We start from the raw sequence: 26740 nt of genomic DNA, 5'->3' as shown, positions 1-26740 counted from the left end.
ACCTAACTGCTGCCATCTTGTGGACATGTTTGATATTGCTGGGTGTTGTTGTAATGTACGGCCTGTGCAGCAGGTGTCACTGAAAGCTGCGTTTTTCATAAAGAGAGGCTTCGGGCCTCATGAGCCTGTGTTGGGGCTTGACACTGATGGCTTAATTCATTCAACTCATTCATTCACCGGTTATATTATATATCATTCACCAATATAATTATGACAACATAATAAATACATCAAGTTCAATCCAAATGCAATAATTCCCGACGAATTAAAGACAACAAAATGAAGTTAACTTTATCCTGAAATTCTAGTTGCACCACTGTCACTGACAGAGCGCCTCCCTGCTGGCCTGGTATAAGAAATGCAAGACATGGTTGCCTGCCTATTGGCAGCCTCTGGCAAGAACAAAGCGTCTCCAGTCACCCGCTTGGCTCATCTTTTCTCTTCTCCAGTCAGTTAACTTCTCACAGCCTGGCAAGAGATGAGCATGTTGGTGTTGCATTCCCATGAGCAAGCCATGTTTTCCCCAGAGGGTGGCGGGCAGGCAACCAAAGTTGTATGTAGCAGCCCAAGACCGGGGGCGATGTGTGAATGGCAGGGCTGCCTTTCCCCTGAAGATTTTAAACATTTTAAACCAGTGGGGAAATAATCGTGCTACATTTCTATGTGTGTGTGCATTGAGGGTTTCAGGAGGGCCCCCAGGGACCATGGGACCACACCTCTAACTGGTGTCCCCTTCCTTCCCCACCTCTACCTACCCATCGCTCGCTACTTCCTCCCCACCTCTCTCTCTCCTTCCCTCCTCCCTCTGTCTACCCCTTCCCCCCACCTACACTCTCTTTCCTCCTGAGTTGATTTGCTTTTTTTTCGGAGCAGTGCACAGAGCCCAGTCACCACCACCACCACCACCACCTGCACCCCCCCAGTCCTCCCTCTCGGACTGCCGCGCTCCACCAGTTGCGCGACGTGCCGGCCAGGGGAGAGCGGAGTAGAGGAGCAACAAGAGCGAGGAGGATTTCAGCCAAGCGAGGAGAGAGAGGAGAGACGGACGGGGAAAAGAGGGACCATGGCTGCTCCGTCTGTCGCGCTGAAGACCTGGGTGATACTGCAGACCCTGTGTCTGGCTCTGGCCCAAGTGGTGAGTGCGCAGTGGAGGATGAGATGTGCTTTATTGCAGGCGATGTGAGGGGATGAGGGCCCCCAGGTGAGGTGAGGGGATAGGGGGTTTACTACAGAGGTTTCTAGGAAATGTAAAATATTGTGGGGGCCTTTGACTGAAATATGAGGGGTCAAGCCAGCCGCCCTGTTTCAGGTGGGCACATCCACAGAGAGTGAAATCATGTGCTTGTTTGTTTGTTTGTTTGTTTTTTCTGCCGCGGAGATGCAATGCAATTAAAAGCGGACAATCTGGTGGATTCTAATCCCTGTTGAGTACAAACCCTGGAATCTCTTCACCCTTTGAAGGCGTGGATTTGCCAATACTTGTGATTTATTTGTCTGTTTTTTTGGGCCCTTGAAGAATTTCTATCAACTCAAAGAAGAATGGAAACAGAGGATTTTCTCCCTTTAGTTTTTCACGGGCAAACTCAAGAGCAGCAATGGTGACGGGAATTGACAGAGACACGGAGAAAAAAAACAAACAAACCAAAAAAAATCTTTGCCCAGTAACTGCGAGAAGCTGCACCAACAGATACCACTGGACATCTAGAACTTCACCTCTGAGGATTATTTGTTTGTTTCTTTTAGTCAAATTTTGATTTTTTTTTTTTTTTTTTCACAGTTGGATTCATTTTTTTCACAATCAGCTGAGGGACTGACTGTGCCACTGAGTTGCTAATCAATGCAGGCAGGGGGAATGCTGGGGGAGGGGGAGTGGGTGAAGTGGGGGCAAACAGTGCCGGTCCCGTGACCCCTCCTTCCACATTCCTCCTCTGTTCCCCGTTTTGCCTTCTTTCAACGTGCCAGTTTTAAAGATCATCAACAATTTCTTTGGTTCTGGTCATTAAAAAAAACATGTTAATGGACATAATTTCAATCACAATGTAGTTTTGCTTTTTCGCTATTACCAGTGTTGATGGGGAGGGGGGGTTAACAGCAGAGAGCATTGACAGCAAACAAATGTTTTGTTTTGTTTTCTGCCATGATTGCATAAAAATAAAGAAATTTAATATGTTTAAATTTCCCTTGCTAAATTTTTTCAAAAAAAAATGTATAGCCCCAAAATATCTGTCATGTTATTACAGCATGCAATGACCTGATATGACAGTAAATATGTGTGCGTGTTTCAGAGAGGCCCACCTGGACCTCAGGGCCAGCCCGGCCTGCCCGGCCCCTCTGGCACCCCCGGATCAGACGGCATCGATGTGAGTATCCGTGCAGGTTGGACCGGCAGATTTCATCACAAAGGCAAACATTGTGCCGAAGAAATACCCAAGTCTCTGCGCCTGCTGCAGTACAGCAGTCTTGCCGACAGAGGGCAGCGCAAACGAAAACAGGCGGACACAAAAAGGGCTCTGTTTCTGGCAGAGAGAGGGGTCTTTGAGAGAGGGACCCTCGCCTGAATCCACGGTCTGTGTCACAGTAACGTGATACATTTGGGTTATTTTCAGGGTTAACTACACACAGGTTGCTTAAATATGCTGCAAACACAGGACTGGTTAGACACGGAGCAACTTCCACCAAAGCCTACGAATGTTATTTATTATATTATCATACTATCATGACTAGATTAAAGTTAAATTAAAGTTAATCTACAGTTAAATTAGATAGATAAAAATATCTATTATTTAAATAAAAATGTGATCACAACTTTTTTCTATTTAAATATAGCATATAATCCTAATGCCCAATCTCTACCACACAGTCCACTGCAATTGCTTTGTGCAATGAAGCCAATATGTGGTTAAATTTTCATTACAGCCATCCTTTCCATTCCAATGGAAAAAAAAGTGAAAGTCATCATGTGTTTACCCACTTCTGACAGGAAGTGTAGCATTTATTCTTATCACTGCTAATTGGGTAATCTTTTGGTAATCAGTAGCACCATCTCAAACTTGTTCTGTGATGTATTTTTGCTCCCTTTCAATGCTAACACATTTTCGTCACATTTTTGTGATAATTAATCTTACGTAGTGAAACGAAAGGCTCGAGGTGACCAGATTTTACCAGGTGACACAGGACTTGAGGTGGCCTTGTAGCGCAGACATGAGCTCATTACTACGGCATCTGCGTATACGATCAGCCGTTAAACCAGCTAACATCAAAGCTGTGTCTCTCTGCAGGGAGATAAAGGACCACCAGGGCCCCCTGGTGCACCGGTAAGTTTGTACAGCCATGTTTGCTTTAGTGTTATTACAATAAATTTAAACCAAGATTCCCTTGGATGGAAAATGTTATCTTTGTTTTTATTTTTTTTAAATTTAGGGCCAAAAGGGAGAGCCAGGAGAGCCCGGTCCTGATGGAGTACCGGGGGAGAACGGCATTGACGTATGTGGACGCCATTATGATAAGGAAGATGAGTGAGAGAGCAAGAGACAATCTTTATCCAATCTTGGTTCTCTAATGAAACAATCTCTGGCTTCATGTTTTAAAAAAAACAGCTTAATTAGGAAAAGAGCAAGAAAATTACCCACCAAAAAAAACATGATAGAATCTCAACAATAAAGCACAAATAACATCCACAAGGACCTTATTTTAAATTTATACAGTATAAAACTTTGGAGGCACAGAATCTTCTTTTTTTCATAAACATACACTTAACACGCCCACATAGCACACATTCCAATATAAAACAAAATTGAAGAAAACAACACAAGAGTTTGTTGTTTCCCAGGAGATTGCAGCCATATCCCGGCTCTTTTTGGAGAGAAAAATGTTTTACTTATTGCGCCTCATGGAGGGCTGCAGTGCTTCCGAGAGCCGACTGCTTATACATTGGCTGTGTATATTGAAGCTATTCCAAAGACGTGCTTATCCTTTGCTTTTTTTTTTGTGCTTCGTGATAATTAAAACGTTCTTATTGCCTTCTTTTACTCCTAGTTTTTTTTACATCTTATCTCTTATTTTATTTTGCACTCTTTTTTGATTCTCTTTTCCCACTGGCATTGCACATGTCCCTCTGTGGACTTTGGCCTCATTTACCAGTGGCAGGAATCCTGTAACAGCACTGCAGCAGAGGCCTTTAAACACCTTGCGCTGGTTTATTGTCGATCCAGCAATTTTATTTAAACCTCACTGACCCCGGCTATAATAGAAATTAGCTAAGTACACATTAAGGTAAACCTATTATCCCGTCCTGATGACTCCCATTTCAATCTCCTGCAGTGAGAGGGAGCAAGAGGCGGCCTAAGACTAATTTTGTGTGGGTATGTGAGGGATACGTGTGTGTGTGTGTGTGTGTGTGTGTGTGTGTGTGTGTGTGTGTGTGTGTGTGTGTGTGCGTGCACGCTGTCTTATTGATTCACTACGTAGTAATTATGGTAAGGGTTCTCTGCACACATTTCAGGATCTGCATTACTCTGAGAGCTAATTGTCAGTGGGTCACATGCTAATAAAGACACACACACACACACACACACACACACATACACACACACAAACACATTCCTCAAAGATTTGGCCTGTAATCCGTCCTGGAATCTCCTCTCTCAGTTTTTCCTTGTAATTACCAACAAGATCAGTGCCAGTTTCAATTAACTGTGTGACTGAACCTCTCACCTGGTATTGTTACTGTGCCGATCTCGGACATCAAACTCTGCTTGGCCGACGTAATTGTGTGACATACCTCGCTGACAGTGTCTCTCCCCTTTTTGACCGACTCCAGGGTTTGATTGGAGCAAAAGGCGACCGAGGTCCCATCGGGAGCCCTGGTCCCAAGGCGAGTGTTTACAACATGCACCGGAAAGAAAAGAAAGTAGAACAGATTAGAGGTCTCACAAGTCTCAGTTTAGAAAAGTTCCCTAATTTCCTTCCTACTGTTTTGTCACTTTGAGCTGCAGCCATGTAAAACAAATATTTTCTCTGTCAGCTAGAAGCTAATTTGAAGATGTTATACACTTTATGTTATTCGATTGTTCATCTGCATCCTAATTTATTGTATATTTTTTGGCACAGGGTCAACTTGGACCAGTTGGTGAACCTGGGCCTCCTGTGAGTAAATTAACATTTCAATTTACCGCTTTACATTTTTATCAGCATAAAGTAGGAAGAACGAATGATTCTTTACCATTTAAAATGGAGTTAACTAAGTGCATCCCAGTTTAACATTCAACTACTTACATTTCAGTTTTCAGGCATGTCAAGAACAATAGAACCATTAAAATCCAAAGTTAGATTACAATATCAAGATCTTCTCTGTCCTCACAATCAACAACAACATCAAATGTTTTTGCACAAGAACACTGTGAAGGCTAAATTTAAGCAAAGACACGGAATTGCTCAATTACTTTGGTAGTTTACTAATTCATCTGTTGTAGCCAAGACTTTGTGGATATAGAGTGACGGTTATTGTTGCCTATAGAGTTGGTGGAAAGCATTTTTACCCGTCTTTCAATACAACAAACAAAATGTTCCTGAATTCAAATTACCAGCTTAATTAATACACATAACAATGCAATCATTGCATCTGCTCAAAGGTGAATATATTATGCACTTATACAGGAATAAACAAGAGGATCATGTCTAAATAAAATTATAATAATACTATTAATAATAATAATAATAAATAATAATAATATTAATAGTATTTCCAACTTAAAGTTTTGGGCCCCTTTTGGTTTTCAGACAAACATAAGATGAAGACATTACTACATACATGCACTACCTACTTAAAATAAATCTTCAAATTATAATTGTTAACCTGAGTGGATATGCACTTTTAATTTAATCCTTGAATGCATCTTCATGCTTATTAATACAATTAGGACCTATAGCACCAGCTGCACGCAGCATGAAGGGATAAAGGGAACGCTTAAACCCTTGTCTTAACCTCCAAATTGTAACAATAAATTAAAACATTGATTACACTACATGATAAAAGGGGTCCTTGCTGTCTTCCTGGACAAGGTCGCCCGTTGCTTAATTAGCTAAGCACGCTAGTGCGGCCTTGAGACTTGTTAAGAAATGAGTTACGACAAGGCGAATTAGGCGTTGTTTGCGGCCTCGTCGCTCCCTAACAAACATATTGCATGGCAGCTGCTCTCAAGAGGCAACCTCCCGAGTCCCTTTTGCATCACGCCTGAGCGCTTGACCAGCTGTGCCCCCCAAACTCTTTAGAGCTCGGTGGCGCGCCTACATGACGTGCCGCACGCACAACACGCGGCCGGCTTCGATCGTTAGACCCCGGATGTAGAAGAACCGTGATCGTCATAGTCGAAAAATCTATCATACAATCTCACCGAGGAGCTCCTTTGGCTGCTGAAAAAATAGTATTCCCGGCGTTTCCGTCCATCGCCACTAGATGGTGCTGCGTATCCACCAAACATACACCCCTTTCTATTTGTTACAGTTTGTTTGAACGTCAGAGGTTCCCGGTCAGCCAATGTCACGCTCGAACGCCACACCATTAGTTAAATCCTTTGTTTGTCCAGAGCAGTCGGCCTGATTCGGGAGCTGTTTGTCCCGCCCGGCTCTCCTCCAACTTTTCAAACAAAAAGACGCTGCCCTGTGTACTGCCGCTCCTCCAAACAAGGCTCGTGCATTCTAACCGTTGTTTGCAATTAATTTCCAAAAGAAAGCAAACATGAGTCAATCTGCCCTGGGCCATCCAACTGTGTACGCTGAATCACTGCCGCCCCTTCTCAATTGGCTTTTGCCAGCGTTAATTGATACTCAGACTGATTGGTTTCACGTGTCATGCTGTAACTGACCCTCCCCCTCGTCTCTTCTTCCTGTGTGCGCAGGGCTCCGGCCTTCCAGGGCTGGCTGTAAGTAGCTTGTTTGCTCTAATGCAATTAACTTTGTGTCAATGAGTTGGCGTTGTTCCTCCGAGACAGAAGATGACTCTGCCTTGTATGTCCCTGTTTGCAGGGCATACCGGGGCCAATCGGGCTTCCAGGTGAAATTGGACCAAATGGATCCAAGGTAGGAAACCAACCTTGCTGCCCTTCTAATTCTTAGAAGTCTTTTCAACATGTTGAACGTTCTTATTCACATCTTTGTATTCCCTTCCAAGGGTGTTGGGGGTTCACCTGGAACTCCAGGACTCCCTGGACCTCCTGGGAAGCCAGTAAGTATCCATGTGCAGGATTAGCAGGTCGAACAACGGTCAGGTTTTAGGTGCCAGGTGCCCTTTGATCAATAAGAATCCACAATGCATAGCAAACTTAAATGTGACTGATTATAACCCAAAAATGGAATTACAGTAGACCCCTTTCCACAAGCAAGACAACAAGCCTCATCTCAGTTTGAACAGCACAACCACGAGGTCTCTGTTAAATGGCTTTACATTGTCAAATATCTACCATACATGACAAGGCATAACGCAACCTACAGATTATGAAGCATCTCTTCCATTGAATCCTTTATTTCCAGCTTGTTATTAAGTGTTAACTGTTTAATGAGTGAATATTTTCAGATTTTGTTGTGTTGGAACCTTTAAAAAGGTTGTTTTTTAGTTTTCATTTTTTGTGCTTTACTAAAACATATTGCCGGTGGATGAAGCACAACATCGGAATGGCCCTCTGCTTTCCAAACGATCCCATTTTGCAACAATGAATCCGATACGTCTATGCTTAGCCAATACCCAGTGACATACTGCCCAGGAAATTAATCAGCCTTATTAATATGATTGATGTCACAATAAATTACTTCTTTCTTGATTGGTGAGAATAGCGGGAAGAGATTGAGAAATAAATGGTCTACCACAAGCTCAATGGGCCTAATCGATAAAGCGCAGAGTTCCATCAATCTCATCTCACTTAATGTATGGATGTATGTATGCAGCAGTACTGCAGAGTGAAGGTAGAGACAAACTCTGCATCTGGACCCATTCCTATTTTCATGTGTGCTGCGTTCAAGTAAAAATTTATTGAATACATTAATTGATGGCGTTTTAAAGAATAACAGAACAATGGTGCGGTTGAACAACGTTACACCCCAAACGGGTCCTAAATGGAATACATTAAAGCTTCCCCCCCCCCACCCCCCACCAATGGTGCAAACAGTCTGCTGCATGCTTTTCTGAGTGGGCTCCACCGAAAGATTTGAGGAGAACAGGGGGTGTTCCTCATTGAGAGCGATGCTTTAAGCCCGGGGGAGAGTATTTGTTTAGCTATAGTGCTGTCCAATGGTAAATAAACCCCCATTAGACCAGTGGGATGTCTCATCCGACTGTTGCAGGGATACATCATCCCCAGCAGAGATACTTTACTTTCTAACTCAATCTATAAAGTGGCGAGGAGAGATGGATGGGGAAATAGAGGTAGCATGGTTCGTGCTGGCTCAGCTCTTCTTCTCCTGTCAAGCCATCCTTTTTTTTGTCCTTCCATCTGTCCACCTAGGGTCCTCCGGGGAAGTTTATTGGTGGAGAGGAAGGCAGTGCGGAATTCCAGGTGACATCCAGCGCCATTCTAATACATAAACTATCCCAAATTAATCTGTTTTAACTTTATTTTTGTAATCCCTGTACCCTTTCCCCCTCCTCCACAACAGTGTCCTCTTAACTGTCCAGCAGGACCCAAAGGCCCCCAGGGACTGCAGGGTGTCAAGGTGAGTAAAATAAAAGTGGTTAATGTAAGGTGAAATATAGATTTTTTTTTTTTTTTTTTTTACAGCTATAATGCCCTTTCTAAAAGTTTCCATCATGCTTTGATAGGCTTCAAGCTGTAGCTAGAGGTAGCCATTGCATGTTAGCCTAAGTATACGCAAGGAAGTGGAGCTTACAGAGCAGTTCAAACATAATTTATTTTTTTTGTTGCCTTTAGCCAGTATATAGAATGAACTGGAATTTCTGTGATACCCTACTGACTGATTGCTTCCCCCTAGGGACACAAAGGACGTGCTGGTATACTCGGAGACGCCGGCAGCATTGGAAGAACGGTGAGCTGCCCGCGTCCAGCTAGGGCAGAATCAAACACCCCCGATATATACATGTAGTAACATCTCACACACTCGCCCACCATTGAGGAGCCGCTGAGGCAAGGATTAGCTCTAATGAAGACCCCTGAGGCAGATGACTGGCACTAATCTGGGTGCGATTAGTCAGGCCTGGCCCTTGCCCCGCAGCCAGCATGCAGTCAGCCAGATGAAAGCAATGCTGGAGAGCCAGGTATATGAAGAAGAGCATGAGGAAGTCCGGGTCCGTGCATGCCTCTCACCTTGATGTACTCAGTAGAGTTAACGAGCACATGGTGGGCTCTGAGGAAGCACCAAGCCGGGCCCCAGTATTTCGCCTATGATGTTCCCATTCAAGAGGCCTTGCCTTGCTTTGAAAAATAAGTCAATCAGGCAGCCCCCTTAGGTTAGACCTGACATGTCAAAGTGCTCCTCCTTTGGTTTCCCTCCTACCTCCGGATGAGGTAAGGGAAATATTTTTTACATTGCCTAGATGCCATTTCAACATTTGACATTTCCACACAGAGCAAACCAACAAAAAAAAAAGCTGCCACAGCTTATCTCCTTAAACATGCATCCATGTTATGTTCAAAATGTTCTCATTTGTGTGAAATCCTCAAGTTGAAACCGCTGGAATTTAATTTTGACAGAGCTATCCAGCAGTTGTACAGTGTTCCTGGGCATTCATTCAAAGCAGTTTTATCCAGACTCCCTACTCTTTTTTTTCGACCATTTCCCTTTTGCGGGCATCTTCTTCTGGTAATTGATGACAGAAAGGGAATGGCTTGACAAACAATGGGGACAACACAGCCACATACGCGCACATCAAAGCATCGCAAGGTTTTTTTTTGCTACCGCACTGTGGTTCTTCTTCGGGAATTATTTACATCCTGGGGAGACACAGTGGAATCTTAGCGTGAGAAAAAAGGCACGTTTGGAGAGATGGGCGAGAACTGGCTGACAGGCCCGTAATTATTTATTCAGGATCTTCTATAGCATCAAAGAGGTGTTTAAGGGTGTGGTTTGTCGCAGGCTGATGTGCAGCAAGAAAAAAAAAAATAAAAAAAAATTGTCATCTCATTTTTCCTTCCCCCCCGCCAGGGTTCCAAGGGAGATGTAGGCATCTCGGGCGAACAAGGTATCCCAGGACCTCCGGTACGTTGTGGATTCAGCTGCTCAATTAACTTAGCAAGGTTATAAGCTCATTTTGTCTGATGGTGCCCTGACATTGTTTTTCCTTACTTCCCTTCAAGGGTCCGATGGGTCTGAGAGGTTACCCAGGAATGATGGGTCCTAAAGGAGAAGCTGTGAGTACCGCTTCTTGTTTCTCTTTTTAACTCGCTGTTCTAATTCTCAGAAGAGCAACCAAAGAGACACAGCCAGAGCTGCCCCCACTATGCAAACATCATCCATTACTTGCTGTGGGGACATATGGAAATGACGCTAACACAGATCTCTCCCCTTCCCCTAATGAATCGGGGGTGTCCGGGTCCGCGGCGCCTCCATCTGTAGTTAATGATCCGCCGTAGCCATCAGTCTTACTGTTAACATTAGCTGCGTTAGCCAAGTTAGCGCCCCAGTCTTGGTGCCAAGGCAAGAGTGTCTGGCTCTGGGCGGAGCACCCATTAGTGAAGTGAGTTAAGCACTAATTACCCCTTTATCTCAATGAAGGGTAGGCCAGCATGACTCCAGATCCTTCCTGAAAGTGAAGTGAGTGACTGCAAACGCTTTTTTTCCCCCTCCGCAGGGGCCAACCGGCTACAAGGGAATCCAGGGACCTGCAGGAATTCCTGGTCCTCCTGTAAGAAAACACAAAGACAGTTTTTCCCTCATTTGTAATCAGGTACCCATTGTACACTATTCTAAGCCTTTCCCCGTCAATCACAGGGTGAGGAGGGGCCTCAGGGACCACCTGGAGAGGCAGGAGATATTGGAGACAAAGTATGGAATCTTTTTCTTTCATTTTTTTTAAACCTACTATTACCTTCAAATTGTACACACTGATAAATGGAACAAAAAAGAGAAATATTGCTCAGAATTTGAACAGGGAATCCTGATGTGCGTAGCCGAATACAATGAGGATATTTGTCTTCCGCAGGGCAGCCGAGGAATCAGGGGCCCACAAGGAGCTGTTGGCAAAAAAGGAGATAACGTAAGTGAAAAGGGAAAAAAAAGGAAAAGAGAACACAGGTGGTGTTCGGAGGCGGCGCCAAATCAGGTCCACTGATCCGTTTGCCTGTTGTTCCAGGGTCTGCCTGGGATTGACGGGAAAGATGGCACACCTGGGATTCCTGGAATAAAGGTAAGAATGGCCAGCCGTGGAGAGGGTAAAGCTGAAGGTCCAGTGTGTCACATTACGAAGGTGATATGAAATAAGGTGGATGAAACTAGGAAGTAGTTTTTCCATTCCATAAAATTAAGTAATCAGTGAAGTTTTGTTTGGGAATAAAACAAATATTTATGTTTACATGAAAGGGAGGTACACTGGTCAGCAGGTGAGCATAATGCACGTTGTCCTGCTCAGGGTTTACACTCCCATTGCATCTCCTATTAAATAAAGGTTAAGAAAAACATGTGAGATCAAACAGGAGCTCCAAAATAGGCATCAACAAAAAATGTTCTCTTTCTATCTCGGTGCGACCAGATCTTAGAGGATTGTTTTATTCAGCTTCTTCCTGTTTTCTCTCCTCCAGGGAGCTCCTGGCCAGGCCGGGATGCCTGGTCCTCCAGGTCCACAGGGAACGGCGGTGAGTGACACCCGCCAGTAAATGTTATTGTTCTGCTGTACCGCGGGTGACACATGCAAATAGGCCCGTCTGTAAAACCCTTGTTTGCACTCAGTCCACGTAGGGAAATTTGTTCGGCTCCAAACACAGACGACGGGGGGAAGTAACGCAGCGGCGGCTGTAAATCTCTGCGTGTTTTGTTTTCCGGGCAGCGTTCCAGGTTAACTGTGACCCATTGGCCCGCGCTGCTTTACAATTTAAACCACCTTCAAACAGCATTGTCCCTCGCACCGTGTGTAATTTATCACAATCAGACCGCCCGGGTTACCCCGCCCCATTGTGTGTGTATGGTGGTGTTTTGCGCGCACGTTGATCTCCCCCGCACCCCAACTAAGGGGTAATGGAGCGTGCCAAGCACACTTTGCTGCGTGACACTTGGCCTGCTGCGAACTCCTGCACCGGCTAATTTACTGACTCATCCGCTCTGATTGGTTGCATGTTACATGGTTGCAACACTCGCTTGCATGGCTTGCACTTCTCAATAACTCGTTGCCTATTTAAATCCCACCCCCTCATTAAACACACAACCATGATTGGCTAGGATGGGTTCAGTCTGGCAAACTACCTCATGTATAGATCCAACCTTAAAGTTTAACGGTGGCACAAACGACTGAGATAATAAGAGATGTGACCCATGTCATTAGTGTACGATGGAAGAAGGTGAAACCAAAGCAGTGAAAAATGTATGTGTGGTGATAATGATAGAGGCCATTATGAATACGTTTCAGACCAGAAACATTAGTGAACTGTACTTTAAACACCATCACACTTTTCTTTTCACTAGTCACAATAGCGTCACCTGGTGACTTATTCATTTATTTATTTATTTATTTGCAAAGGGGTTGCCTGGAAGTCCTGGATCAAAGGGAGGAGCTGGAGATAAGGTAAGGTTTTTTTGTATTTTTATTTTTTTAAATGTATTATAATCACTTTTTCCACATGCTTATCTCTTATCTCTCATAATTTCTACTCCACCCTTAGGGTGAATCTGGACCCAGAGGCCATGCCGGCGTATCTGGCGCCCCCGGACCTTTGGTAACATAGACTTGCCTCAAAAATAATTGGAAAAAAATACTTTAATTGAAGAGATGACATTATGTTCTCGAGTTTGCAACACTAACTAACCATCTCTTAGGGTGAACCTGGTATCCCCGGTGAGGCTGGTATGCAAGGAGTTCCTGGACCTAAGGTAAATGACAAAAAACAAACAAACTGAATTTTAATCAAGAAAACACTCCAAACTTTGATCCAAACATACGCACATCACTGGTTTCCTGCAGGGTGACCGAGGCCAGCGTGGAGAAGTCGGGCCACAGGGAGTAGTTGGAAAGCCTGTGAGTTGCCATGTTGTATTTCCTCATTGATCGGGAATACATTTTAGAGTTCCTTAAAAAAAAAAACAAATCTCCTACCAGGGAGGTAAAGGGGAGAGAGGACCTCCTGGCGTTCCAGGTGCTCAGGGTCTCAGTGGAACCAAGGGAGACAAGGTGAGTACATGCAACAGATGTAAAACACATCCGTCGCTGGTTGCAATCAAACACACTTCACAGCAGTACCCTGAAGTATCCAATGGGGGCAGTGTTTACTCTTGGATAAGACTCAGCCGTCCGCAGTGCAGGCTAGAGAAGATAAGGCAACATAAATAAACAATAACATGATAATCTGAGCCTGCTCATCTTCCACATTTCAGAGAAAGAGGGAGAAAATCTTTCTAACTTTGATCATTGATCATTTGTATCCCAGGCCTGAATCAATACTGTGGGCTAATTTTTTTTAAGTTCCTTCCAAGGATGATACTGTAATATTATTAAATGACATTTATATGCACACAACTCATTTTCCTTCTGCAGGGCTTCCAAGGAAAGGTCGGGCCAAAGGGAGACTTTGTGAGTTGCAGCTCTGGCTGTTTAAAACTAAATTATTAGATGCCCAATTAATGTTGTTCAATTCATTTGTATTTTAATCTCCATCATTTATATGAAAAAGTCTTCACGTGAAAAAGAGTTATTTCTCTCATCCCTTCCTCAACCACATTTTGCGTCTTTCACAGGGCGACCCAGGCGTTGAGGGATTGGCAGGCGAGAAAGGTGAAAAGGTGAAGAGTCTTGGCGGCACAAGCTGCAGTGGTTTTAAAACTTTTTACTTTTGTTCCAATAGAAGATTGCATTGGCAGTTTACAAAATCCTCACAATCAGGCTTAAGATAATAGCGTTAAGAAAGCAGAGACTTAGAGGCTGTGTGAACCTGCATATCAATCTAGGAAGAAATAATAAAAAAAAAATCCTCACCAAGATGTAAGTATAAAGAAGAAAGAGATCCATTTACAAGTTTTCCATGAACCCTGCTGAAAATGTAAATGGCAAATGAGCTGCTTAAATGAAAAGCTGGGAATATAAATATAGAAAAACACAGCAGGCTTTATTCATTTTACTTACTTTATTACTGCATACATTTTTGCTGTAATTGCTCAACCAGCGTCTTGACGGGTGATATTGAAAATAACCACGTCTCTGTGTTCAGGGTTTGTCTGGAGAACCAGGACCTAAAGGGCAGGTGAGGTCACGAGTTCCCTTTCTCTTCCTCTAAAACATAATTTTTCAAATGCACGTCTATTTGTTCTTTTAAAAAAATAAAAAAATAAAAATGTCTTCTGTTGTCACAGCAAGGAATAAGGGGTGACCCAGGACACAATGGACCTACTGGGGATCCTGGTAAACCTGGAGACCTGGGCCCACCTGGGTTGCCTGGACCTCGGGGACTCCACGGAGAACGGGGAGTTCCGGGCATGCCGGGTATCCAGGGAGCATTGGTGAGGACTTTGCTTTTGGTCTCATCCAGGATGCAGAAAACGTGTTTGTCATCCTTCCTCCATGCTCATCTTCTATTGATTGATTGATTTCCTCCAGGGACGTGATGCATCTGACCAGCACATCATCGAAGTGGTGCTGAAGATGTTGCAGGGTGAGCATTTTTTCTTTTCTGTGTGGGAGGCCCCCCTCATTTTTTATTTTTTTTTTTTACTTTCAGCTCCTGAGCAGTCAGTTGCTCATCTTCTGAGACAAATCCCATTGAAATGCTGATGCTCTCTGCTCTCACAGAAAGACTTGCAGCGGTGGCAGTGAGCGCCCAGAGGGCCGTGCTTGGTGGGGCCGGCGTCATGGGACCTCCCGGTCCTCCCGGACCACCGGGTTCACCTGGTCCACAGGGGCCACACGGTCTGCTCGGATCTCGCGGAATCCCCGGCATCATTGGAGCGGCGGGACAGATTGGAAACACAGGACTTAAAGGTAGAGATGTGCACAACCGAAGCTGCCGACGCACAGTGAGAACATGGGCCGAGAGGATGTGAACATTGTGCTCCTCTGCCTACTGTAGGAAAGAGAGGAGCGAAGGGGGAGAGAGGAGATCCTGGTAGACCTCATCCAGGACAACCAGGACCTCCCGGAATACCAGGTGAGAGCTTTTAGCACAGCAGTGGGATGGCAGGTGAGGACCAGCAGGTAGCAGGTGTAGCACCAGTTCGTATGAAGATGCCAACATGAGTGAAAGACTATTAGTGTGTGAGTAAGTGTTACTTACAGGAAGCAAAGTGTGCCAAAAGATTAAAGCATTTGCCTTCAAATTAAAACTTTGTCACTATTAAAGTAAACGGACATTTTATGTAGCATGACAAGCAATTGACTTGAAAGGTAATTAGACAAATCACAAATAAATTGCATCACATTCAAGTTGACCAAATTGTTATTATTGTTTTTTTAACTGCCGATACAAATGTTACAGGCTTCTTATTGGTGCCCGTGGCAACTTTAGCCTGGTTGGTTATTTACTTAGTTAGGCCTTTGTGTTCCTTTTGGAACTTCGGCCACTAAAGGGATGTAGCATAATTAGCCTAGCGCCGACCAAACTGTTGCTGAAGCAGTTTGGTGTAAAGCGAAAACGTCTACGGAGAAAAGCCTTTGGTGCTCTGTCATGTTTTATATAATATTCAGATGATAAACGTGGTTACTGTAGCATTTTTGCTAATCTGTATCAGCAGAAAAACCTTCTGCAACTTCATTCATTCACTCATTCCTGGGTCTTGGCTTTTGAGAGGAATTTGCAACAAACAAATCCTGTTATTTATTTATAAATATGCAATAGATTTTAAACCGGCTTCCCTGACAGGTCCTCCCGGCATCGACGGCGTGGCTCGGGACGGCAAGCACGGTGAGCGAGGACCCCAGGGATCCCACGGAGAGGCTGGCTACCCCGGCAAGGCAGGACCGCAGGGTCTCCCGGGCTACTGCGAGGCGGCCATGTGCCTGGCTGCCTCAGCGTACACCTCGCCCAGACTACAGGAGGCGGGAACAATCAAAGGACCCAGTGCCTAGAGGGCCGTCTCCCCAGCAGGGACGGAGAGACCGCTTCTCTCATTGGGGACCAGATCGTGAACCAGGGGTCGGGGGACCGGCAGCGGTGACTCAAACTGAGTTTTCTACGCAGCGTTGGCGCCGCCGCCGCGATGACATCATCACCCAGCATCCCACCAGAATTCTCTCATGTTGTTTGGACGACGCCAGTGTCGGTCCCACCCGAAGACCCCCACCCCTGTCTGAGAGGAGCGAGGAGAGCGGACGTCACTTTAACAGCTCTGCATATGCAATAATTTGTTTGAGACGCGTTTTAAAAAACATTCTTTTTTTTTTTGTCTGATGTTGCCGTGCCGCTCTCGAGGCCGACGCCTTGAAAGTGTACAACGATAAAAAAAAAAAAAAAGGAAAGAAAAAAGGACCAAATAAATGATTGAAGCCTCAATTCCCACTCGGTACTGTACTGCATTGTGAAAGTCTTTCATCCGTGAGCTCGAGTGAAATCCCCAAATTACCTCATATGTACATTAGCCGCCGCCTCCTCCTCGCTTCCCTCCGAAAGCCCTCGCAACCCCACAGCTCTCATTTTAGAAACTAACGACCAGCTTTATCTCTTTCTCTTGTTGCCTGGCAACATCATATCCCGACAGGCACTCCCATCTCCCACAATGCAGTGCTGTAAATCTTTTGTAAATGTGTGTTGATTATAATATACGGGAGGGAGGGGGGCGAGGGGAGGGGTGGGTTACAGTATGCACCAGAAAAAAAAGAAAGAGAAAAGAACATATCCTGTGTTTATGAATGCAGTGAGTAATAATAATAATAATAATAATAATAAAACAAACAGTTCCTACTGATTAAACGGCTTTTTCTCGCAGCGAGTCGGTCTGAATGTGCCTCTTATGCCACTGTCGACTTTCCACAGGGTGCCAGCGACTTAATGACTGATTTACTCTCGTCCAGAAAATTATTTATTGTTCCTCTCTCTCCATATATAGAAATATATAGAAATATATAGAAATAATCACTTGTAAAGAGGGTTTTTTTTTTTATCTGGCTGTTCAGGTCAACCCATTCCAATAAAATGGAACCTTTTATAAAATGTTCTTCTGTATCGTGTGGGGGACTGAGACTTTCTAAGTTTGCTCCAACTCTTTCTGCTCCTTGTCTCTTTTTTTTGAAGTTACAGTCAAACCCATGCATGTAAATAAACCCTTGTGCTTCCGATGCTGCAGACATTCAGCTATTGTCAGAGTTCTTGGGCGGTTCTGGTCGAAGGTTCCTACGGTGCTGCAGTAAGAAGTCACAAAATTAGTTCCTCCTACCAAGACAATCACATGTCTACAACTCTGAGAGGCAAGAAGGGTCACGTGACCACAGAATCAAGACCAGTGTGTCCCTCACCTACTTTATGTGTAACTTTGAGGAAACTGTCGCCCCCTTGTGGTACCATAGGTTGATAAGGAGTGTGTGATTCAAAAGCATGGGTGAGGAGTAACCTGTGTTTGTGTATGTGTGCGTGTGTGTGTGTGTGTGTGTGTGTGTGTGCACGCATTTTGGTATGACAGCCTGACTTTAAATGATTACAGAGTCAAAGACACATAAAAGGATTAAAGAGTGAAAAAAAAATCACCATGCAGGCTGCAAAGACGGATGAAATATCTATGAAGAGACAAAACAACATAAAAAAAAACATTTATGAAGAGACGGAAGACCAAGCGAGGAGACGCAACATGCCAGAAGCAAACCCAAAACCTCTTGAAAGACAAATACCTAGCGCAAACAAAAGGCCCAGCAACTGCAAACAGATGCTGAAACAGCTACAGGCAACAGAAGAGAAGTACAGCTAGAGAGACGCTGAACCACAAGCAACAGCAGAAGTATGGCAGGCACACCGAACAAGAGCAGAGCGGCAAGACACAGCAGTTTAAATACCAATAGAGAATTAAAACAACAGGCCTTGGACAGAGGACAAGGGCGGCACTTGCGCCTGGTCCGTTAAGCACACTTGGACAGTGTGCGAGTTAGCAATGCGAAATGATAATCACATAGCACAACTCCTTCTTGTTCTTGAAGAGCAATTTAATTCAATTCAAAGCTTGACATTTTCCCTCAAGAGTTGTCGATGAAGCGCTCGAGAGTGGCTAGAAAATCTGCAGACAGTGAGAGGTGGCAGTGACAGACGGTATAAAAAAATAAAATTACAAACCCCCCAAAAAATGACAATTAGCGCGTAACCATTACAAAACCTGCTTGTGATGCGCTCGTGTCGGACTCGCCGCGCTCAGTGTGTTTCGCTACAGGACCTCCGGCGAGAAGAGGCGGAGACTTGCTCATATTTGCTAATAAACAGACGAGTGAGGCCTTTTTTTTTTTTTTTTTTTGCAACAACTCTGAACGGAAACGTACTTAGATTCCGTGGTTGCATTTGCAGAGGATTTGGGGAGGGCGGAATAAAAGACAGAGCTCACTTTGGCATTAGCGTTACAAAATCCAATACGCTTTCTGCGGTAAAACACAATCTAATAATCTTATGATGACAATCTTCAAGCCTCCACACCTGCTTAAAGTTCCCCTTTTTCTGTGCGCTCGAGTGAGAAAGTGGCCGGCTATGGTGGTTTATCAAATCCTTTGAAAAAGTCTAAAAAGCTCCAACATACATATATAAATATAAATATGGACAAAGAAAGTGAATCCATCATAGTGACCATGGCTTTTGAATATGCTTTTCCTACGCAAACGACAACAACAACAACAAAAAAACATTCTTTGGATATTTTTCCAAGAATCAAATTTCAGACATGTTTCAAACCATACACGCTGTGAATATTTATTACAAATGCACGGGCACACACTCCTGAATGTGAGACGGGGGGAATAAAAACACGAGAGTGGAGAGCCGTGGAAAACGTGTCGGCTTTTCTTCCTGGAGAGTTTGGGCCAAATAAAAGGTGAAACGCACTGAATTGGGGAAGAATTAAGGGGGGGAGGAAATACGAGTTGGGACTTCCTGTGGTTTGAAAATGTACAAAAGGAGAGAAAGATAAAAAAAAATATATAAAAAGGTTTGACGTAACAATGAAATGGCATTCGGATAAAAAAGGATCTGCCGCATCTCTGGGAGCTTCATTCCAGTAGAACACTGGAACAAAAAAAAAAAACATTAAACTGCTGGTTCAAAACTACAGGATAAAACCGTAGTTGCATTCTTCTGGTCATTTTATCCTTGTGTTTTAACAAACTCCAGGTCAAAGTCTTTGTTCTCATGTCTTCTGTTGTTGGCGCTGCTTCAGTCCCTTGTCTCCATCCATCTACCAGGGGCCCTTGACGGGCGGGCCCTTGACGTTGTATTCCACCTGATGGCTCATGCAGTCTCCTGGGTTACAGCGGCCATCCCGTCCCTTTGAGCCAGCCTGGCCCGGAGGTCCCGGGATTCCGGGGACACCCTGCTGGCCGACGGGGCCCGGGGGTCCCATCTTACCATAGCCAGTGGGCCCTGGGACACCTGGGGGAGAGAGAGGGGCGACAGCGGCGAACAAGGTTTCAGGACAGAACAAAATGAATCTAGTTTGAGATTAAATTCTAATGTACAATGCAAAAGTATTAATAATACTAAAACTAATGATACATTTATTCTACTTCTCAAAGGGCTCATTAGCAATGTTTTAAGACAAAAAATACGCATCTGTGGATGACCAAAGAGAAACACTAATGTGTGTTCAGTTTGGGAAATAAGCCCTCTGTGATGTCACAAAGGGCACTGGTAACTCTCAGGTTCCCCCAGCGATACTGCCTCACGGCCACCTTGTTTTTGCAGAATACGCAGCGCCGTTGCAGCTCTACTGAGGTTTTCTTGTTTTATGACAAATACTCAGACAATCTGCTCGGTCTGAGATGAAAGACGACCTTTTAATGGGCAACAACTGCTGAAAACATTTCAGTAATTACTATGCGCTTTTTATGGAGTTACCCAGTTCTGCCAGAAGGGTTTCACATGGAATAAAAGAAAAAAAGTGTGGACAACAACTGCGAGTGTGAGCAATTTAACAAACACAACACAAAAGAATGGAAAACACAATCCTGGAGCTGCGATCGCTCAGTGAGAAAACTGGAATGATAGCATAAAACTGAGCCGAGAAGAGCCCAGCTGGACGGTACCTGGTGCTCCCGGAGGTCCAATATCTCCCATCTCCCCAACACCCTTATCCCCTTTTACTCCGGCTGGTCCTCGAGGTCCTGGAAGCACAAAGCAACGCCAATAAGCAAATAACATTTAACGGTGAAGACCAACAGATCAATAGATCACCAGCATCACCGTCCCTGCTCACCTGGGAGTCCTTGGCCTCCCGGTCGGCCTTGTCTGCCCATTTGACCCGGCATACCCGGTGCGCCCGACGCGCCGGGGGTCCCCTGCGAGCCGTCTTTTCCCGGAGGCCCGGGACGACCCGGAGAGGCCACCATCTCCACTGGCATCTGTATGCGGGACATGTAGTAGGCCATTCTCTCTGCGGACGGGTCACAGCGCGGCCAGGAACCATGGTTGAAGCGAGGAGACAACAAGTTCAGTCTAACCGAGAGAGAAATATTCATATGTGACAGCAGGGACTGACTGACCGGTGGGCCTCACCATCAAACATTTTGATGACCTGCTGGCGGATGAAATTCTTGATGTTGTCGTAATTGACAACGGCCTGTTTAGGAACAGAGACGAGAGAGAGAGAAATATTCATATTAATTAGGGATGCAACGATACCGATACCAGTATCGGGTATCTGTACCAATGTACCAATACTTTACTCATCATTAAAATACATGCTGAAACCATGATACGATACCAGTTGAATATGTATGTATGCATGGAGGTGTGTATGTATGTGACAATTTGGTAAAATTTGTGTTGTATGACACAACAAAAAACATGTTTAGCAATGTTGTTTAAATAACAGAACATCGATGTAAAAAATGGAATTAAAAAGTAAATTCTATAATGTGTCACGGCCTTCCACATTGTATTTGAGTTCTGAAATGCAAGTACTCGTACTCTACTCGCTGTAAAAATGCCAGTGGTGTCGGTGCATTTGTAAGTAGGACAGATGGAGGTAAAAAGCGCTCATGTCCACCTCTCACAGCCAAACTGGATATCGCCTGATTACATGAGAGCCATGGTGGGACACTCACGTCATTTCCAGGGGATCCCGGGACTCCAGGGAGTCCTGGTGGACCCTCGGCACCGGCGCTTCCTCTCTCCCCTCGGGGTCCGGCTGGGCCCATCATTGGCTGCGCGTCCTTGGAGTGGTAACCACCGCCACCAGGGGGCCCCGGTCTGCCTCGCTCTCCTGGAGCACCCCTTTGGCCTTCGGCCCCCGGTTCACCCTGGGAGACAGGGCAGCTTTAAGAACACACTGAGACAGAAGATTCTTCACTTAGCTGCACGGGAGGCTAACGTCCATGCAGTGAGACTGCCAGACTAATTAATGAGTGGATTTTTCTTTAATTATTTTGTATGTATTTTTGTGCTAACTATCAGTTACATAAGTAGGACAACTAAAATGATGTGCTTAATATTGAGCTAACGATTTTGCAGCAGTGTTGTCCAGGACTTCAGCAAGGTGCATGTCAGCCAGAGCAGTACTCACGGCAGCAAACATGCTAATGCTAGCTAACACAAACCAATAGGACTATGGTTGAAAGTGTGAAGTGCCCTTTGTTGCCGACACAAACTACTTGAGTGCCACTCAAGCAATGCTTCCGAGTGTCAATGCAACGCGTGCACTTATGCAGAATTAGCACATCCAGACGCACATCATCTGGCAAATAGCATTAGAGCAATTAGAGGAGTTGCAATTGCAGATATTGCTCTTCTACCGTAAACTGTCGCGTGATGCTCCTTTAATTCCTGTTTGAGCTGCTCAATGGGAGGAGCACGCTAAGATCGTTATCACCATCTTTCCATTCAACTGAGCCAAGTTGTCAAAGTACTTTTGAGGAACAAAAAAAAACCCTACACCGCAGCATTAGCGACAGTGATTTATGGACAACAGAGAAGCTCATAATGGAAACGTAATGTTTGGACGTCGGCAACATACGAGGAGCTCTTGGAACAAGGGGGTGGGGAGAAGAAAAGGAGGTGTCCCCCACTTCTCTCTCTCTCTCTCCTCTGCGCGGCCGAACCCCGACAATGCCGTCCTGTCAGCGTGACAAATGGCCTCATCTGGCGTCGGCCCTCGCTTAATAGCATTATCCCAGAGGCTTACAATCATTTTATCACTCTTCTCCCACCTACGGGGCTCCGAGGCCCTGCGTCGGAGGAGGCGTCAGACGGGGGTGGGGGTGGGGGGCTGGGGGGTTCTCCTACGGCAGCTAAGAGCTAGCAGGAGGGAGGGGAGGTAAAAAAAAAAAAAAAAAGAGCGAAAATTCGCCGGCTGGGGTCGGAGAGTCGGCGAACTGATGACTGTGTTAAGCGCCGACTGTGCTGAGAGGGCAGGAACGGCGAGAGCGTGCTCGCTCTCGCCGCTGGCGCTGTGGCGACGTCTCCCTGAAGGTGCAGAAAAGCGGGTGCGTCTGCAGCAGTCAGCGCGAGCGATGACGGATGACCTGCCCGGACAAACAAGCACGCACGGAGTGGGCGCACGATGCATCACCCGGCGTGAACTCCTTACTTTTTGACCCAGGGCTCCGCGGTCGCCTGGGAGTCCTGGAACACCCTGTCAGAGAGAAAGGCGGGGGGGAGAAAGAATAGCACATCACCTCCTGTTATGTTTAATGGGTGGGGGGAGAGGGGTTGAGGGGGAACAAAAGACATCACTCACGTCCTTTCCGGCCGCGCCGTCGCTGCCCTGCTCTCCCTGAGAGGCAAAGTGGAAGCGAGGGGAAAAAAATGAGAGAGGTTGTGAGTCATTCGCACGGACACGCCAGTCGGTATTAAGCTAAAGAAATGAAATAAAGCTTTGGAGGATACAAAGGAACGGCGGCACCGACCACAAGTCCTGGGTGCCCGGGGGGTCCTGGTGGTCCATTCATGCCATGAAGACCTCTCTCACCAGCGGGTCCCTTCTCACCTTTGATGCCCTGACAAAAAGATGAAGGATTTCAACTTATGCCCTCAGCGTGACACATTTTAATTGCGCCTCATTCCGGCCGATAACGTTCTCACCCGAGGCGACGCGCAGCAAATCAAACCTGTGTTCAATTCTGGCGCCGTGAAATTTTAATGAAAATAGCTTCGCACGACCGGCTCTGTCTTCATTATCGTTAGCGTCGCCGGCCGTTTGACTGTGGTGAAATGTTAAAGAGCTGCCCTCGGGTTTTTAATCACACCGTCGTATTGAAAGTGTGACAAAAACTTTGATCGGCGGCTTTTTGTCTTACCAGTCCTGGAGGACCAACGGGTCCTGGTGGTCCGGCTGGACCTGAAGAGCCCTGATGGAGAGAGCAAACGTGAAGACAAGTTGAATAAATGCTAATACAGGTTATCACAGTTGTCACGGGCAAGTGAACTCACAAGGTGGCCCGGAGGTCCAGGTCGTCCCAGAGCTCCAGGGGCACCAGGGTCACCCTGGAGAAGGTTACAACACGACCTTTACATTGACCTTCAACTCACTGTGTTACAGACTTCAGGTTTTTAGACATGTATGGATTTGCTCTGCTTATTAAAAAAAACAAAGAAAAAACAGCTGTAACAAATATATATATATGTATATATGTGTAAAAAACAAAAAAGCTCACATCATGTCCCGGTCTGCCTGGTGCTCCAGGTGGACCTGACGGACCAAGATCACCCTGGAGGAAGAAGGAAAAGGAAGAAGGGAGGAAGAGGAGAAGTGAAAAGTTGGCAGCGGCAGGACGGTCAAAGCAACGGGCTGCCAGCTGACCTTCTGTCCAGGGAAGCCGACATGACCGGTTTTCCCTTTGAATCCCTGTGGAGAGACATCAAAGACAATGAGATTAGTCGGCTATTAAATTTCAAGAGGAGGCAGCCAAACAACAGGCAGGCAGGCAGGTAGGCAGACAGGCCTTTGAAATCTCCGACACCTGCTCCAGAGACAGAGATATAACAAGTGGGTGCAGCTGTCTTTGAACGCACCGCAGTCGGTGTGTATTGTGTGTTTGGCTGAGGCCCGTGTGCATCCATACAGGCGTGCGTGCATAAACGGATTTTGCATGAATGCATGTATGTTAATGTGTGCACATATGAATGCAGGCTTTTGCACTAACAGGTGTGAATACCCGTTATGGATTCATACAAATGTACAAGTTTGTGCAATGCACGTGCACGTGCGCGTTTGACTGCGAGATTAAATGGCCGAGTTTAGGGAAAAGTGTGAAACGCCTCAACGCATGCGCATCTTTGCGAAGGCCTGCAACATCTCGCTCGCTCGCATGATGATCATGATGATCGGACAAACTTTCAAAGCATTTGTGGTGTTACGCTGTGCATCTCTCCAAAGATCCATTGTTGTTGGTAAAAGTTTAATATCCTGCCCATGACATACATTAATAAAAGTGTATGATTGCAGTACAATAAAATTAATTTGGTTTTCCTACCCTTAAAATGGTTTTCATATCTGTGAGATTATGTATAGATCAAGAGTCTTGCTCCAGGTTCGCTGCCATCTTGCACTGCCATATTTTTAAGGAAGCCTGGTGTGGACAATCCAGGTTGCCTGACAGCGCAGTTCAGGTGACTGCTCGCGTTTTCAAATATACCAACGAAGAATGTGGATGGGGTATCCCGGTTTGGGTGTGCAGGCCACCGTAGCTCACGGGCAAGCTCAGGAGGGGGTGTGAAAGACGCTGCAATCTAAAATGTAACCACTTGATGTCACTGTTTCTTCTTCAAAATCTTAGGTGACGCTAAACCTTTAAGTGAATATTTTTGGATGCACCAAGAAAATTAAAAACAGACCCAAAACAAAATCAAATAAATAAATTCTGCTTGTCACATTCTATGTAATTCAGGGAAGCAGATCAGCTCATTTAGATGCTAGAGGTGATACTCACTGGGATTCCCCGAGCTCCTGGTGGGCCTGGAGGTCCCACGTCGCCCTAGAAAAACAAAACAAGAAAAAAAAGACAACGCCACAGTTAGAGGTCAAAGGTCATCTTCAGCGTTGGAGTTTTAAACCGGAGCCAACAGCAGCGCCACCTGCCCAATGTGACGGCGCGACTCACCCGAAGTCCTGGCTTGCCGTCCTTTCCGTCAATTCCTTCAATACCAGGTGGGCCCTACGGTGAAAAACACAGAGTGTAAAGACCAGCGGAAAACATGCAAGAAGGACAAAAAAAAATTGAAGTTCGTACCATCAGTCCCGGGGAGCCCGGTGATCCTGGCGGTCCCGTTGGTCCCTGGGAACCTTGAGCGCCGTCGTTGCCCTGTTTATGAGCCGATAGTCAACACGGGAAGTGACCCATTTAAATGCAAATTGTGCGATTTGGGCCAAACCTTTTCGCCTTTGAGCCCGGGGCCGCCGTCTCTTCCAGTTTTGCCAGCTACACCCGGGGGACCCTGTGGAGACCAGACAGTAAGATTGCTGCAAGAGTCTTTTCGACGGGCTCAAAGGTGGGAATAAACAGGCCCAGGAGGCAGTTCCATACATACCGGCGGTCCCGGGAAGCCTGGCGATCCTTGGAAGCCCTTGGAAATAATGTTTACATGTGAATAACAAATGTTGTCTAACATTGAAAAAAAACTATGGATTGGTTTTTGCATTCTAAGTACCGGTTCTCCTTTGGCACCGACGGCTCCTGATGGCCCACTGTCTCCTTTGATACCCTGCACACGTACACGTACACGTGCACAAGCACACACACACACACGCAGAAGTTATTCTCAGGGCAAAGCGACGAGCAGCCTCTAAATTTTCCTGATGTGGTAAAGACGCTCGATGATGGGACACTGACCTGTGCACCGGCCTGTCCTTGGTAGCCGGGGACGCCTGAAGGACCCTGCAGAAGGAGGAGTGGCAGCAAACGTCAGTGATACAAGACAGGACAGCGCCCTCTGCAGGGGGGCGACGACAATGCTGCGTGCTAACTGTGTCAGCAGTGACGCACCGGCTCTCCGCTGGAACCAGAGCTTCCTGGGCTCCCGCGTTCACCCTTCAACCCCTGACAGGAAAAAAAAAAAAAATCGAAACACACACACACACACACACACACACACACACACACACACACACACACACACACACACACACACACACGGACAGTGAGAGGGACCGCCTCCGCGTCCGTATAAAGATGTCAGCTTGCCGTCACGCTGGCAGTTTCTTGATTATGAGGCAGTGTTGGGGGGAGTTGTCAGTGGGTGGCTAGTTCAACGTACAGGCATCCCCGGCGGCCCCATGGCTCCTGGATACCCCGGCGTTGCCGACGGGCCCTGAGGTAAAAAAAAAAAAAAAAAAAAAAGATCGCACAATCAATCAGACGCTGGAGGAAGGTGTTTTGTTATCACCCAGACGGCGTGATTGGCAGACACTTACCTGCTCGCCCTTCAGTCCCGCGAGGCCGGGCGACCCTTGCTCACCCTTCAGCCCCTGCAGATGGAAGGAAGGGGGG

The 26740-nt window shown here is 45.8% G+C and overlaps 2 protein-coding genes across 4 annotated transcripts in view; one reads left to right on the top strand and one right to left on the bottom strand.

Annotated features, from left to right (window-relative positions):
- The first annotated feature begins 826 nt into the window (after positions 1–826).
- col9a2 (procollagen, type IX, alpha 2) lies at positions 827–17012 on the top strand. The gene is made up of 32 exons (XM_076011538.1): positions 827–1135; positions 2286–2360; positions 3279–3314; positions 3421–3483; positions 4820–4873; positions 5110–5145; positions 6897–6920; positions 7024–7077; positions 7169–7222; positions 8496–8546; positions 8647–8703; positions 8980–9033; positions 10150–10203; positions 10302–10355; positions 10796–10849; positions 10936–10989; positions 11147–11200; positions 11297–11350; positions 11742–11795; positions 12674–12718; positions 12816–12869; positions 12970–13023; positions 13115–13168; positions 13250–13321; positions 13685–13720; positions 13885–13929; positions 14355–14387; positions 14497–14643; positions 14741–14795; positions 14933–15121; positions 15210–15287; positions 15999–17012. The coding sequence occupies exons 1-32, from the start codon at positions 1064–1066 to the stop codon at positions 16202–16204; spliced, it is 2076 nt and encodes a 691-aa protein (XP_075867653.1). The 5' UTR covers positions 827–1063; the 3' UTR covers positions 16205–17012.
- A 1232-nt stretch (positions 17013–18244) lies between these two features.
- Positions 18245–26740, bottom strand: part of col16a1 (collagen, type XVI, alpha 1) — a 66379-nt gene continuing 57883 nt past the window's right edge. For all 3 annotated transcript variants that reach the window (XM_076051723.1, XM_076051724.1, XM_076051725.1), the window contains 22 exons: positions 26665–26718; positions 26508–26561; positions 26237–26290; positions 26084–26128; positions 25902–25955; positions 25782–25817; positions 25626–25688; positions 25484–25555; positions 25355–25408; positions 25184–25228; positions 24055–24099; positions 23909–23962; positions 23685–23738; positions 23552–23602; positions 23162–23251; positions 22993–23028; positions 22843–22887; positions 21362–21556; positions 20811–20874; positions 20512–20688; positions 20342–20419; positions 18245–19688 (listed from right to left, as the gene is read on the bottom strand). In XM_076051723.1, coding sequence (XP_075907838.1) covers positions 19495–19688; positions 20342–20419; positions 20512–20688; positions 20811–20874; positions 21362–21556; positions 22843–22887; positions 22993–23028; positions 23162–23251; positions 23552–23602; positions 23685–23738; positions 23909–23962; positions 24055–24099; positions 25184–25228; positions 25355–25408; positions 25484–25555; positions 25626–25688; positions 25782–25817; positions 25902–25955; positions 26084–26128; positions 26237–26290; positions 26508–26561; positions 26665–26718 — 1614 coding nt within the window. In that variant the 3' untranslated portion in view covers positions 18245–19494. The remainder of the gene's footprint in view (positions 19689–20341; positions 20420–20511; positions 20689–20810; positions 20875–21361; positions 21557–22842; positions 22888–22992; positions 23029–23161; positions 23252–23551; positions 23603–23684; positions 23739–23908; positions 23963–24054; positions 24100–25183; positions 25229–25354; positions 25409–25483; positions 25556–25625; positions 25689–25781; positions 25818–25901; positions 25956–26083; positions 26129–26236; positions 26291–26507; positions 26562–26664; positions 26719–26740) is intronic.

This window comes from Nelusetta ayraudi, unplaced genomic scaffold, assembly GCF_046127955.1.
Source record: "Nelusetta ayraudi isolate G7.1 ecotype Tasmania unplaced genomic scaffold, CSIRO-AGI_Nayr_v1 ptg000135l, whole genome shotgun sequence".
Classification (NCBI taxonomy): domain Eukaryota; kingdom Metazoa; phylum Chordata; class Actinopteri; order Tetraodontiformes; family Monacanthidae; genus Nelusetta; species Nelusetta ayraudi.
This window is presented reverse-complemented; position numbering and strand designations above follow the sequence as displayed.